The sequence below is a fragment of the Pseudochaenichthys georgianus genome, chromosome 10, assembly GCF_902827115.2.
Source record: "Pseudochaenichthys georgianus chromosome 10, fPseGeo1.2, whole genome shotgun sequence".
Lineage (NCBI taxonomy): Eukaryota > Metazoa > Chordata > Actinopteri > Perciformes > Channichthyidae > Pseudochaenichthys > Pseudochaenichthys georgianus.
The window spans coordinates 35,704,691-35,717,792 of record NC_047512.1 but is presented as its reverse complement, the minus strand read 5'-3'; the positions used below and the strand labels follow the sequence as shown (position 1 = coordinate 35,717,792).

General features: G+C 44.6%; 1 protein-coding gene across 1 annotated transcript in view; it reads right to left on the bottom strand.

Annotated features, from left to right (window-relative positions):
* LOC117453314 (cyclic nucleotide-gated cation channel-like) overlaps positions 1-12,699 on the bottom strand; it is a 110,591-nt gene extending 97,892 nt beyond the window's left edge. The window contains exon 1 of the mRNA XM_034092124.1: positions 12,608-12,699. Within this exon, the coding sequence (XP_033948015.1) occupies positions 12,608-12,696 (89 nt within the window). The 5' untranslated portion in view covers positions 12,697-12,699. The remainder of the gene's footprint in view (positions 1-12,607) is intronic.
* Between the last annotated feature and the right edge of the window lie 403 nt (positions 12,700-13,102).

Here is a 13,102-nt window from a genome sequence, read left to right as displayed (position 1 = left end):
TTTCAAAATAAAATACCTTTGAAATCCCATATATGAGCTATCAGCCCTGTGTTTAGATAAGAATAAAACGAAATCTCTCCCTGATGCAAGACTCATCTCACTTCAGGGTGATAGAAGGACAGCCCATCTACTCACCCAGAAAAAATCAGGACATTCTGATGTGGAGTTTCAAAATAAAAGACCTTTGAAATCCCATATATGAACTATCAGCCCTGTGTTTAGATAAGAATAAAACGAAATCTCTCCCTGATGCAAGACTCATCTCACTGCAGGGTGATAGAAGGACAGCCCATCTACTCACCCAGAAGAAATCAGGACATTCTGATGTGGAGTTTCAAAATAAAAGACCTTGAAATCCCATATATGAGCTATCAGCCCTGTGTTTAGATAAGAATAAAACGAAATCTCTCCCTGATGCAAGACTCATCTCACTGCAGGGTGATAGAAGGACAGCCCATCTACTCACCCAGAAACAATCAGGACATTCTGATGTGGAGTTTCAAAATAAAAGACCTTTGAAATCCCATATATGAGCTATCAGCCCTGTGTTTAGATAAGAATAAAACGAAATCTCTCCCTGATGCAAGACTCATCTCACTGCAGGGTGATAGAAGGACAGCCCATCTACTCACCCAGACAAAATCAGGACATTCTGATGTGGAGTTTCAAAATAAAATACCTTTGAAATCCCATATATGAGCTATCAGCCCTGTGTTTAGATAAGAATAAAACGAAATCTCTCCCTGATGCAAGACTCATCTCACTGCAGGGTGATACACAGGGCTGATAGCTCATATATGAGATTTCAATATGAGATTTCAAAGGACTTTTATTTTGAAACTCCTTACATTTTACATTTACTCTTGGTAGTTATACGTAGTTTGTTTTAAATAATTATTGATCACATTATATAGTACATATTTCTTAATTTAATATGTTTGGTTTGTTTTTATAGGTGCTTTTGTTATTGACCGAATAAGCGCTGGGATTTTACCGTAATGCTTCTAATATTCGCGCACCCCAATATCACGTGCGGGCTGGCTTGACTGTGTTTTCCCAAGTGGAGGCTGGCTTGACCGCAGTCCCCCCCGCCATCCTGCATTATTGCCCCCCCCCTTCCCTTACCAGTCACTACGACAGGTAGGCTCAACAGGGGCAACACAGTCAGCAAAGTCAATTTAATAGACGATAGTGTGAGGAATTGCAGTATCTCCTTCTCCTTTTTTCTGTTTGTTTGTCTATCTGTTTGTCTGTCTTCCTGGCTGGGCGTGGTTGACCTACTTTCCGTTTTCCGCCAACTCACCTCCGCTCCTGTTTCTCATCATCACTGATTACCACTACTCACCTGCTGCTGCTTAAAACTCCGGTTCGATCATCAGACTTCGCCAGTTCTTCGTATACTCACAGTGGTAAACTCCAGTTCCGGCTGACTAGTATTGCTAGTCTTTTTGTATACTCTTCCAGTTGGATTTTTCATATACTAATCCTGTTCTGTTTTGTGCCTGTTCCAGATACTCCATATTCCATTCCGTCCTGCCTGCCACGTCCAGCCCAACCTCCGTCTCAGCCCTGCTCCACGTTCTTCCCACTCTGTTGAGAGTCTACTTTGTCTCCTGCCTGTTTTTTGAGGAACGTAAATAAATCCAGTTTTTTTTTACACTACACCTAAGTCTCCGTCCCAAGTGTTCTTGCATAGCGGGTTCAAGTTTTGAGTCTCTTTACGAGGAGCGTAACAGAAGAACTGGCCAAGAATGAACCCCGCAGGATCCGGAGCGGATTCTACCCCAATCCTTCATGCCCTGTCTAGTCTCCCTCCTGGGTGAACACGAGAAGCTCATCCGAGCGTTGGTGGAGAGTAACCGGTCCATGGCTCATCATGTCTCCGAGTTGGCGTGCCAGATCTCCGCTCTCACTACCTCGACGGTAGCATTTCAGGCCACTCCCAGTCCAGCCCCTTTGCCCCCTCCTCGCCAGGATTTTCCTATCACCGATCCTGAGTCATTTCACGGAGATGTGGAGAAATGCAGAGGTTTTTTGTTCCAATGTAACAAGGTTTTTCGCCAGCGTCCTGTTGCATTTGCTGCTGAAGCAACGAGGATTAATTTTGTTTTGGGGTTGCTCCGCGGGAGAGCTTTAACCTGGGCAGAGGCTTTAAACTCTTCGGTGGATTTTGACACTCTACGTTTTGAGGCCTTCTCTGATCGGTTCTCAGCTGTTTTTGATCATCCCAACTCCTCTGGCTCCGCCGAGAATAAGCTGCTTAGCCTGCAACAAGGAAGCCGGACAGTGGCTGATTACTCCATCGAGTTTCACACACTCGCTGCAGAGGCTCGATGGGACGAGGCGGCTCTCAAGGCGGTGTTTTTTAAGAGGATTAAGGGACCAGCTTCGGGACGAATTGGCAGCACGAGACGTTCCAGCGGATCTCTCAGAGCTGATCTCCTTAGTGTCTCGTTTGGACGGTCGTCTGCGGGAGCGCCGAGCTGAGCGAACACGGAGGGATTCACCAGTGTCACTCAGTAAGCCCAGTTTTTCTTCCTACTCTGCTCACTCGGTGTCTAGACCTCCCTCTTTTCCCCCGTCGTCCAGTGTGCGCACCTCTTCTCAGGAGGAGCCCATGCAACTGGGTCGTGCTAGACTTTCTCTGGAGGAGCGTCAGCGCCGGATAGGTGCAGGCCAATGCCTGTATTGTGGAAAGACTGGGCATAGCATTCCCAACTGCCCAGTACGGCCAAACTGGGAGGCTCGTCAGTAAGATTGGGGGTCCTGACGAGTCCACAGCAATCATCTCTAACCCCATCCTTGACTCGTTTTCTTATTTCCGCCAAGCTCTGTGTTAGTTCTATGACATTGCCTCTCCAGGCTCTCATTGATTCTGGTGCGGAGGATAGCTTTTTGGACCAGGAGCTAGCTGAACAGCTGGGACTCTGCTTGGAGCCGCTAGAGGAACCGTTAACTGCCTATGCTCTAAATCAGGGGTGGGGAACCTTTTTCCTCTGAAGGGCCATTTCAATGTTTTCAACATCCTCCGAGGGCCATACAAATTATTGACCTCTGCTTAAAAATCACAGCACATGCATTTGGCCTTTCTTTCATGCTGTGCAAAGAAAAAGCAACCTCTTAATCCAGATATCTCACCATGACTCGCGCATGCATTCACGTGCACGGTGTGGCATGACCACCAAACAGAAAGATATGGACACAAGATGTGTGCAAAATGTATTTAGTTTCCTATCCATGTGGACATGATTTCAGGGGGGGGGACCTAACCTCCTCTAGTGCCCCTTTCAAACCAGCGCCTTTTCAGCTCCTGCTCGGAGCTAGAGCCTGAAAAGCACCGGGTTTTCCAGTTCACACCGGAGCTGCGCCGGCTCTTAGCTCCGGAATCCGCTTCATTTCCAGCTCCAAAAAATTATCGGTCCAGGAGGGTCTGGGGGCTTGCTCCCCCGGGAAGACTTTTTTTTTAAATATTGAAGTTGAAAGCATCAATCTGGTGCACTTTGAGAGCAAAATGAAGAGATCTATGGAAACATCTCTCAGCACCCAGATGAAACAGAACTGTAAGCAGATTTACTTTTTCTTTATGGATATTTTACAAATCACTCTCCTTTCAAAATGTATTCTTGTTTATTAATAACAACTTTTTTTTACTGTCATATAGTATTTTATACCGGTTTACTTTATTCTCTTGTTTTTTGATAACTATAATGATCATATAAAGATGTGCCTTTACCTCACTGGTTGGAGAAAAAGCTTCTTATATTCGTTAGCATAGCTAGCTAACCAGATGCTAATAACAACACAGTTATTGACTGTATGATCAGAATGACAGATGAACAGATCGCGACTGGGTTTACAACTAAAGACACAGCCACGCAAAAACTGCGGCATGTGTAGCCTACGGACTTATGGGTATACTGCAATTATTTGAAGTCCCGGAGTGGCGTTCTGGTGCTCTCCGTCAGCACTGCACCCCTGTCAGACGAGACATATACCACGTGATGACACGTTAGGCTCGTGTTGTGTTCAATGTGACCATGACCGTTGCCAGGAAAAACAGGCACTTGCTTGTTTAATTATTTTGCGGTCTAGATTTCTTTAATTTTTTTTCTTTTTTGCGTGTGTTTATAAATTACCTCGAGGGCCACACCAAATGGTCTCGCGGGCCGTATACGGCCCGGGGGCCGGAGGTTCCCCACCCCTGCTCTAAATGGACAAATCATCTCCTCAGTCACAGCACAGTCACCCCTTGTGACTTTAATCACCTCCGGAAACCACCGTGAACTTATCCAGTTTAAGGTAATATCCTCTCCTTCTACACCTCTGGTTTTGGGTTACCCGTGGCTACGTACTCACAACCCACACATTGATTGGGCAAAGGGAAGGATTATTGAATGGGATCAGCACTGTCTCGCTAACTGCCTGTGTTCTGCCATACCTTCAACTTCTGTTTCCCCAAATCCTGTTGTCTGCCCTGATGCATCTGTAGATTTGACTGGTGTTCCTACTACTTACCACGACCTGCGTTGGGTCTTCAGCAAAGAGAGGGCTCTCTCTCTTCCTCCCCACCGACCCTACGACTGCCCTATTGATCTGCTCTCTGGAGCTCCTCTACCCTCCAGCCGCCTCTACAATCTGTCCCGTCCTGAGAGGGAGGCTATGGAGCTTTATATCACGGACTCTGTAGCTGCTGGTATTATTCGTCCCTCCTCTTCTCCTGTGGGTGCCGGGTTCTTCTTTGTAGGCAAGAAGGATAAGTCGCTACGACCTTGCATAGACTTTCGGGGGTTAAACAATATCACGGTCAAGAACAAGTACCCATTACCCCTTCTCACCTCAGCTTTTGAACCTCTCCAAGAGGCAACCCTGTTCACCAAGCTTGACCTTCGAAATGCCTATCATCTGATCCGCATCCGCCAGGGGGATGAATGGAAGACAGCGTTTAACACTCCATTGGGCCATTTTGAATATCTGGTCATGCCTTTTGGTCACACTAACGCCCCAGCAGTTTTCCAGTCTATGATCAATGATGTCTTGCGTGACTTCCTTAACCGCTTTGTCTTTGTCTACTTAGACGACATCCTGATTTTCTCCAGGAATCAGGAGGAACACGAGAACCATGTCCGCATGGTCCTACAGAGACTGCTGGAGAACAAGCTCTATGTTAAGGCGGAGAAGTGCGAGTTCCACCAGAACCGGATCAGCTTCCTGGGCTACATCATCAGTCAGGGCAAGGTGGAGGCAGACCCTGGAAAGATCAAGGCAGTGGTGGAGTGGCCAGTCCCAACTACAAGGAGGGAGCTCCAGAGGTTTCTGGGATTTGCCAACTTTTACCGTCGCTTCATCCGGAACTTCAGTAAAGTAGCTGCACCTCTCTCCAGACTCACCTCCGTCAACATCACGTTCTGTTGGACTCCAGAGGCTAACAGAGCTTTCATTAAACTCAAGTCCTTGTTCACCTCAGCTCCCATCCTTATTCAGCCAGACACAGAGAAGCAGTTTGTTGTGGAGGTGGACGCGTCTGATACTGAAGTAGGAGCAGTTTTGTCTCAGATGGCTGGTCCTGATAACATCCTCCATCCCTGTGCTTTTTTTTCACGTCGCCTCTCTCCTGCGGAGCGCAATTATGATGTTGGTAACAGGGAGCTTCTGGCTGTTAAGTTGGCACTAGAGGAGTGGAGACACTGGCTCGAAGGCAGCAAGCAGCCTTTCCTGGTCTGGACGGACCACAAGAATCTCTCCTACATCCAGTCGGCGAAGCGACTGAATTCCCGACAGGCCAGATGGGCTCTGTTCTTCTGTCGCTTCGACTTTTGCCTCACCTTCCGCCCTGGCTCCAGGAATGTAAAACCCGATGCTCTGTCTAGGCTATACTCTCCTGACTCTCCTGATCCTCCAGATGCTTCAATCCTTCCCAAGAGTTGTGTAGTAGGCGCCCTCTCTTGGGAGATTAATAACACCATCCTGGAGGCATTGAGAGAGCAACCAGATCCAGGCAATGGTTCTCCGAACCGTCGGTTTGTTCCTGATGCTGCCCGCTCCAAGGTTCTACAGTGGGTCCACAATTCCCGGTTCTCAATCCATCCCGGAGTAAACCACACTCTTTCTTTCCTGAAGAGACATTTCTGGTGGCCAACGATCAACAGGGACACTCTGGAGTAGGGTAGAGGCCTACCCTACCAGAAAAGAAGACGCTAGAACAGTTGTAAAGTGTCTTCTCAAAGATGTTGTTCCTAGATTTGGTGTGCCCACAGGAATTAACAGTGACAGAGGTCCAGCATTCGTTTCTAAGATAACCCAGAGTCTAGCTACAGTGTTAGGGTTCAAATGGCAATTGCATGTTGCCTATCACCCACAGAGCTCAGGCCAGGTTGAGAGAATGAACTTGACTATAAAGGAGAAACTCACTAAAACAATGTTTACCACAGGACTAAAATGGGTAGACGCGCTGCCGCTAGTTCTGTGCTCCATTAGAAGTACACCAAATGCAACGACAGGGCTTAGCCCACACGAAGTATTGATGGGAAGGGTAATGTTCGCAGGATCTAGCCCCCCAGTAACACCCCACAAACTCACTCTTTTGTGGACAGATGATTACATGACTAACTATGTCAAATATCTAACTGACATGTTGAGAAAGTTTCACAGGCAAGTGGCTGACAGGCTCCCCCAGCCTGGAGAGGAGCCCACCCACCCCTTTCAGATTGGTGATAATGTACTAATCAAATCTCTTGAAAAAGATGCTCTGTCTCCCAGGTGGAAAGGTCCTTTCCAGGTGTTATAGTGACCAGAACAGCCCTGAGAGTACAAGGGAGACCGGAATGGATTCACGCTTCCAGATGTCGTCTCTCTCCTCTACCGGATGCTGGCGTGTGAAGGCAGTCATCATCATCGTCATTCTGGGTCTTCTGTACCTGGCCAAGGACGCCCTGCTAGATGAAGCTGTGGAAATCCCAACGATAGGTGGCGAGAGATCTCGCCCGTTTGAGGGAGAAAATAAGGTGCTCTTATCTAAGAGCGCAGACGACTTGACCACTCAGGGCCCAGACCCTGAGGGCAAAACGACACCAATGGGCAAATCAGTGCATAGCGACAAGGACAGGTTGTATCCAATCACCACACAGACATTCAGTATGGTGCGAGAGACACAAAGAGAGAGAAAAGGAGGAAGAATCAGGAGGATTGTCTCCCTCCCTGATCATAAATCAGAGACTGTTTCTTTTAACTGTCCACTGTCAATATGTGATTCATCTAACTTATTGTATTTCCTGTGTCCTTAGTTTACTCAACATGGGAGATATATCCAAGAGACCAGTACCATGGGGACGGGGTCGCATCAGAGGGGGTAAGAATAGCTCTCAACACCATTGAAGAAATGCCCCCAGAACTGTGGTGTAGCACTGTAGAACAGTTTAAGACACTGATAAAGGATAAAGCAACATGTAGAGTGAGGAAACCAGATTACCAGGTTCCCAATCCAGGTGCTACTGCATGCAAAATGTCTGGACCAGATAGAAAAACAAATGTTCTATCCACTCCACTTAAACACTCAAGAGGTGATGTAGATTTTTCAAAAAAGGCCTTAATCACTCCTTTTAAAACGAACTAAAACTAATTCTGCAGTAAGTTTAATGTTAGACTACGCGCATGAACACAATATTAGCAACTGTTGGCTGTGCCAAAATATGCCAGAATCTATGCATTCTCCTATGTTTAGCCCAATTCCTTTCACGAAAGCTGACTATGATTTTGTGAGCTGGAATGACATAGCATCCAGAATTAGCGATGAGGCTGAGGACTGTTACACCCCTTCCTACCCAATGGACTCTGAGAAACCGTTACAGTACGAGGGTCTAGTCTCTCTCATTGTTGATACAGTAAATAAAAATTACCTGCCTGACGGTTTCAAACGATTGATGTTTTTAAAACTAATATATGTGAAGAAATACATTAACCTAGCTTTTGAATACAGATTCCAGTTAGCTCTGGCGCAAACTAATTTTTCGGTTAATTCCACAAGTCCAACATGCACAAAACAACTACACATGGCATCTTTGTTAGTTGAAGCTTTAGTAACAGTTGTACCCTGGTTTGGCTCCAGAACAGTGGACTCCGTTGAGGTTAAAATACATGACTGTACACAACCAATACCCCTAGGCAATCCCCCTACACGTGACTGTTCAATATATGTTCCCCCAATTGTAGTACATGAATGGAAGAATGTGTCCATCTGTTTCCAGAATGAAGCAGGATCTCACACCTCTCCAGATGTGGGACACAGCGACTGTAATACCATAGTGAGGGTAAAATTTGCCAGAATTCCCCTCCCACAGAGAGTTTACTTAGTTTGTGGGGACCGAGCCTATGGCTGTGTGCCCTTTGACATTTTTTATGGCACCTGTTATCTAGCCTACCTAATTCCTTTAATCCGTAAAGTAGAGGCTAATGAGATTGCAGTGATACTTCCCTCTCTACACAGGAACAGCAGGTCCATTACAAAAGGACAACAGATAGCGAGCCTATTTTTGCCTTGGTACGGCATTTATGTTAGTCAGCAGGAAATCATGGCATTATCCAAAGTAGTGGAAAATCATCTAAATGTATCTAACACAGCAATGTTAGCTGAACACAAAGAATTGCAGGAAGTTAGGACAGTAGCACTACAGAATCGCATGGCGCTGGACCTCCTCTTAGCTGCGCAGGGGGGCACATGTAAAGTGATTGGAACTGAGTGCTGCTCTTTTGTCTCTGATGCGACGCCTGAAGTTATGGATATGGTTCATGATACTGCTAACGGGATAAAAGAATTGCATGAAATTCATGGGTTTACATTTGGGGATGTGGAACCCTTGGATCCTGGGGAGCGGGGTTGGTTAAATTTGTTGTTACTGTTTCAGTGTTTATCTTGGTTGTGCTAATCCTAGTGATTTGTTTGATCACTGTAGTTAAATTAGCCATACGCAGGGTTGCCAAGACTGCCCTCCAGGCCCCACAGAGGCTAGTGGGGTATTCAACTGTAGATGACACAATGTTGATGTACGACGCCGAGCTTCCAGACCCATGGGTCTCCATCGCAGTTTCTGCACCATGGGTACCCCCATTCAGCGATTGATAAATTGATTAAAGTTGACACTCAGAATAAAGAATAGATGTTTTGATTTTTCCTTTAATAAAGAACAGATGTTTTGATTTTTCCTTGAATAAAGAACAGATGTTTTGATTTTTCCTTGAATAAAGAACAGATGTTTTGATTTTTCCTTCCTCAGGTTGTTACAATAAAATGTCTGATTTTTCCTTTTCAGATTTTGAACAAATGTATTGAATAAAATGTATGTACTACTAAGTGCCTTACACTTGAATAAGCGTACTGAAGTAAAACGTAAAGTAATGTTAAAGATTGAGGACACTGTAGCTTTACAGATTGATCGATTCATCACTGTGAATGTATACCTTAACTGGGAATTTTAGCTGGATCTCTCATGATTCTGATTTTATACCTCAATTGGATTTCTTATAATCCTAAATTCTAATTGTGTTTTTAATAAGTAATTGCCTTGAAGTAAATCTTTGAGATGTAAGCTGATTTTGAATTTGTGTTTGATGAATGAGATTAACTGAGTGATAAATGATAAAAGATCTTGTTTTTGAAACATATATTTTACTATTATATTTTTGTATTGCATGTGTGTTATTATTGTGCTTTTTGACAAAAGATATCAAACACTGAAGAGAGATGATTTTTCTATTGTGGTTGTCTGTATCAACCATTGTGGTTGAATGTTTCAATCTTATTCTGCTTTTGATGTAATTAATGTAATAGGAACCCACACAACTCTGAGGACGTTTTATTTGATTTAAGTAGTGAAATATTCTTAGACTAATGTTAATTGGTTATCAATACATTGATAAAAAGAAAGGATCTGTTAAAGAATATTTTAATGTGATCTGTGCATTTGGAGACTTTTAGTATTTTCTCCTTTGTGCCCTGTTTGTAATTTGAACAGGGCAAAGGTCAAGAAGCTCTGCCTTTCCTGTGGGGGAAGTGTGGACCATGCACGTTGGCATTAACAGGCCGTTCTTTGTTTTCAACATGTCTGGTACTAATTAGGGAAAGCACGCAGTTATCAGCTCCTCCCTTTTAACATATAGAGGTGCTTCCTGCCATTTTGTCCTCAGTGTTGCCAGGGTCTTTCAATGATTGAGATACCTTGTAAATGCTCCGGCCGTTTGACTCTCAATAAACTCCAGTGTTTGATTAAGCGGATTCCAGCTTCCATTCTTTCACTGCATTGCTGAACAGAAGTTTCTTCACAATAATCATAATCAATTCAATAATATAAATACTATATTATTTTATTATAATATAGTTGTAATATAGTCAAGACAAAACATGCTTATGACATGCTCAAAAACTGATATTTCTTAAATCTGTATTCAAATTTAGTTCCCTCTATCAGCAATGTATCAACAACTACACACACATTTCTATCAGTATTTCTCTGTGTTGTGGTTGACATGATGATGACTGTTAGGAGTTAAGGGGAGAGGCTGAGCATCACCATGAAATGTGCAAATTGACATAAAAATGAATAAAAGGGGGGAAAATGCTCCATGTTTTTTAGGCTGTAAACTTTGACTGTTATGTAAGCCAACTAGACAGACAGTGTATCACTCTTCCTCTTGTACATTAGCAGATACAAAGCATAACATACTTGAATGAATGGTAAATAAAGAATGCTGGAAATAACTGCATCTCCATTAGCCTATGCAGAGACTGCCTTCTTCATGTCGTGAATTGCAGCTGATATGAATATGGCAATTGGCAATTTGTCTTATACAACATTCGCAAGTTGTACATTTGACTCATACAATAACCCACCTTTGAGTGATGCTCTAGTTTCTTCATGTTTTGTTTTTTTACCCTCTTGCTTGCCTCTTGCTTGAAACTGTCTTTTCACCGACATCTCTTCACCTGCACTAGTGGCCGTATCCAAGCCGTGATTGGTCAGATGTCGATTCATTGCAACGGTGTCGGGTTACAGACGTGCTCCCCTTGTAACCTCTCACTCTCGCGGGGGGTGCGCGGAGAACTGAGCGGAGAACTGAGCGGAGAACTGCGCACCAGTAGCTTGGCGTGGGAAAAAAATTAGGGGAAGCCAATAATACGTCCTTTCTTTTGGGTCGGAGGTGTGGTGGTCAATGTATAACGTAACCAGATGAGTGATTACAGCACCCGGTATCATTTTACACACATGTGTATCATACAGATGCAGGACATACACACGCCTGTTATCTAACCGACAGGCACTCTCCAGCCGAAACTCTAATCACTTTTTAATCACAATTAATTCACAAACTAAATCAGGAGACCTTTCACGTCCGATTCGCTCCTTTTTCCCTCGCTGCACACAGCTCCAGTTTGGGCATTGGCCTGTCATCAGATTTTATTTGTTGTTGCTGCTGTAATGGAAGTTTAGTACAATTATTTTTTGATTAAATACTCCAAATCTCCACCCTCCATAATTGCACTTGCTTCAGTTGCTTGCTACTTTCTAACGGCGGTGAGAGTGGTGCAGTGATGCTATCTATCTTCTATCGATTAGATTTATGATTTGAAAATTATAAAAGTAGGGTAGACATGTGGATAATATCCGACTGAACAAAACGTGCATTTATCTAACAGGTTCGGTTTCCACTGACCTTATTTCGAGCTATTTTCCAAAATCCTATGGAGAAATCCCATTGCTTTTTTGTCGAGGGAAACCGAGCGCAGCTTACTTCCGGGTTTTACGACGCGTCACTGCACCACTAAGTTAATGCGATTTGATTGGATTGTGAGGCAAGGGAAGCCAGCCGCCTCTGGCTTCCCTTGGCATGGCCCTGACTAATCACAGGTTGGCAGGGGCATGACGTGAGCCTTGTCTGATTGGTCAATCCCTCCATTTTCTTTCACCAAGGGAAGCCAATTTTGGCTGGCCTCCTCTCGCAACAGAGAGTGCAATCTACTGTTTCGCCATAACATCTAGAGGAGCGCTGTTTCACTCTTTGTAAAATACTCAATGAGAATGGAGGAGAGACGGGCCGGCAGCAACACACAACAAAGAATTTCCGAAACTAAACGAAGTATTTTTATTTATTTATTAAAATTATAACTACAATCTGAAAAAACAGGGGAAGCCTGGCTTCCCTTGGCCTCCAGGAGAAAACGTCACTGCTGCGCACAGCAGCTGAGGCCCTCTGGGCGGGGCCCCCTGCGCAAGGCGGAGCCCCATGCAGCCTGCGTGATTGGCCTGTAGGGAGGGGCGGCCCTGCGTGTAACTGTCACGTTTGAAGGGACGAAACCGTGACACATTCACATCTCTCAGCATGGTAAATCGTCACATGTTCACGTCTTGCCGTGATACCGGGTTGAGTTCAGGACGAGTAAGCTAACACACAACTCGATTTACGAATATCTGTACTATAAAAATGTGTGTAAGGTGTGTGTGTGGGTGTGTGTGCGTGTGTGTGTGTGTGTGTGTGTGTGTGTGTGCGTGCGTGCGTGCGTGCGTGCGTGTGTGTGTGTGTGTGTGTGTGTGTGTGTGTGTGTGTGTGTGTGTGTGTGTACCTGCTGAGTGTGCTGTCAGCTCGCTCACTCTCGTCCTCTGTCCATGTTTTCACAGAAAGCCTGTGTGAATCTTGCACTGGACCTGTCATCCTGCGCACAGCAAGTCTCAATTAATTTCCATTCTCACCACTGACAGACATGCCGACATAAAATTACAAACTAAAACTAAAACGTCAACTGAACATACACAAACACTCTCATAACATACATGGATAAATGCAAAAAAATGCAAGCTACCAAACATACATTTACATTACAGAGGCTCACGCTGACTGCCAAACACACAATCAACTCACTAAGCAACACACACTAATGCAATGATGGACCCACAGTCAGAAAAGGAAGGTCATCCAGTATGAGGTCATCCCATATTAGGCATCACCATGGAAACCACATAGCATAGCAACAAGCTGTAAAGTAATTATGACAACACATCATAAGAGGGAGAAACAGAGAGATGTTCGAAGTCAACAAACCTGATAAATGTCCAGATAT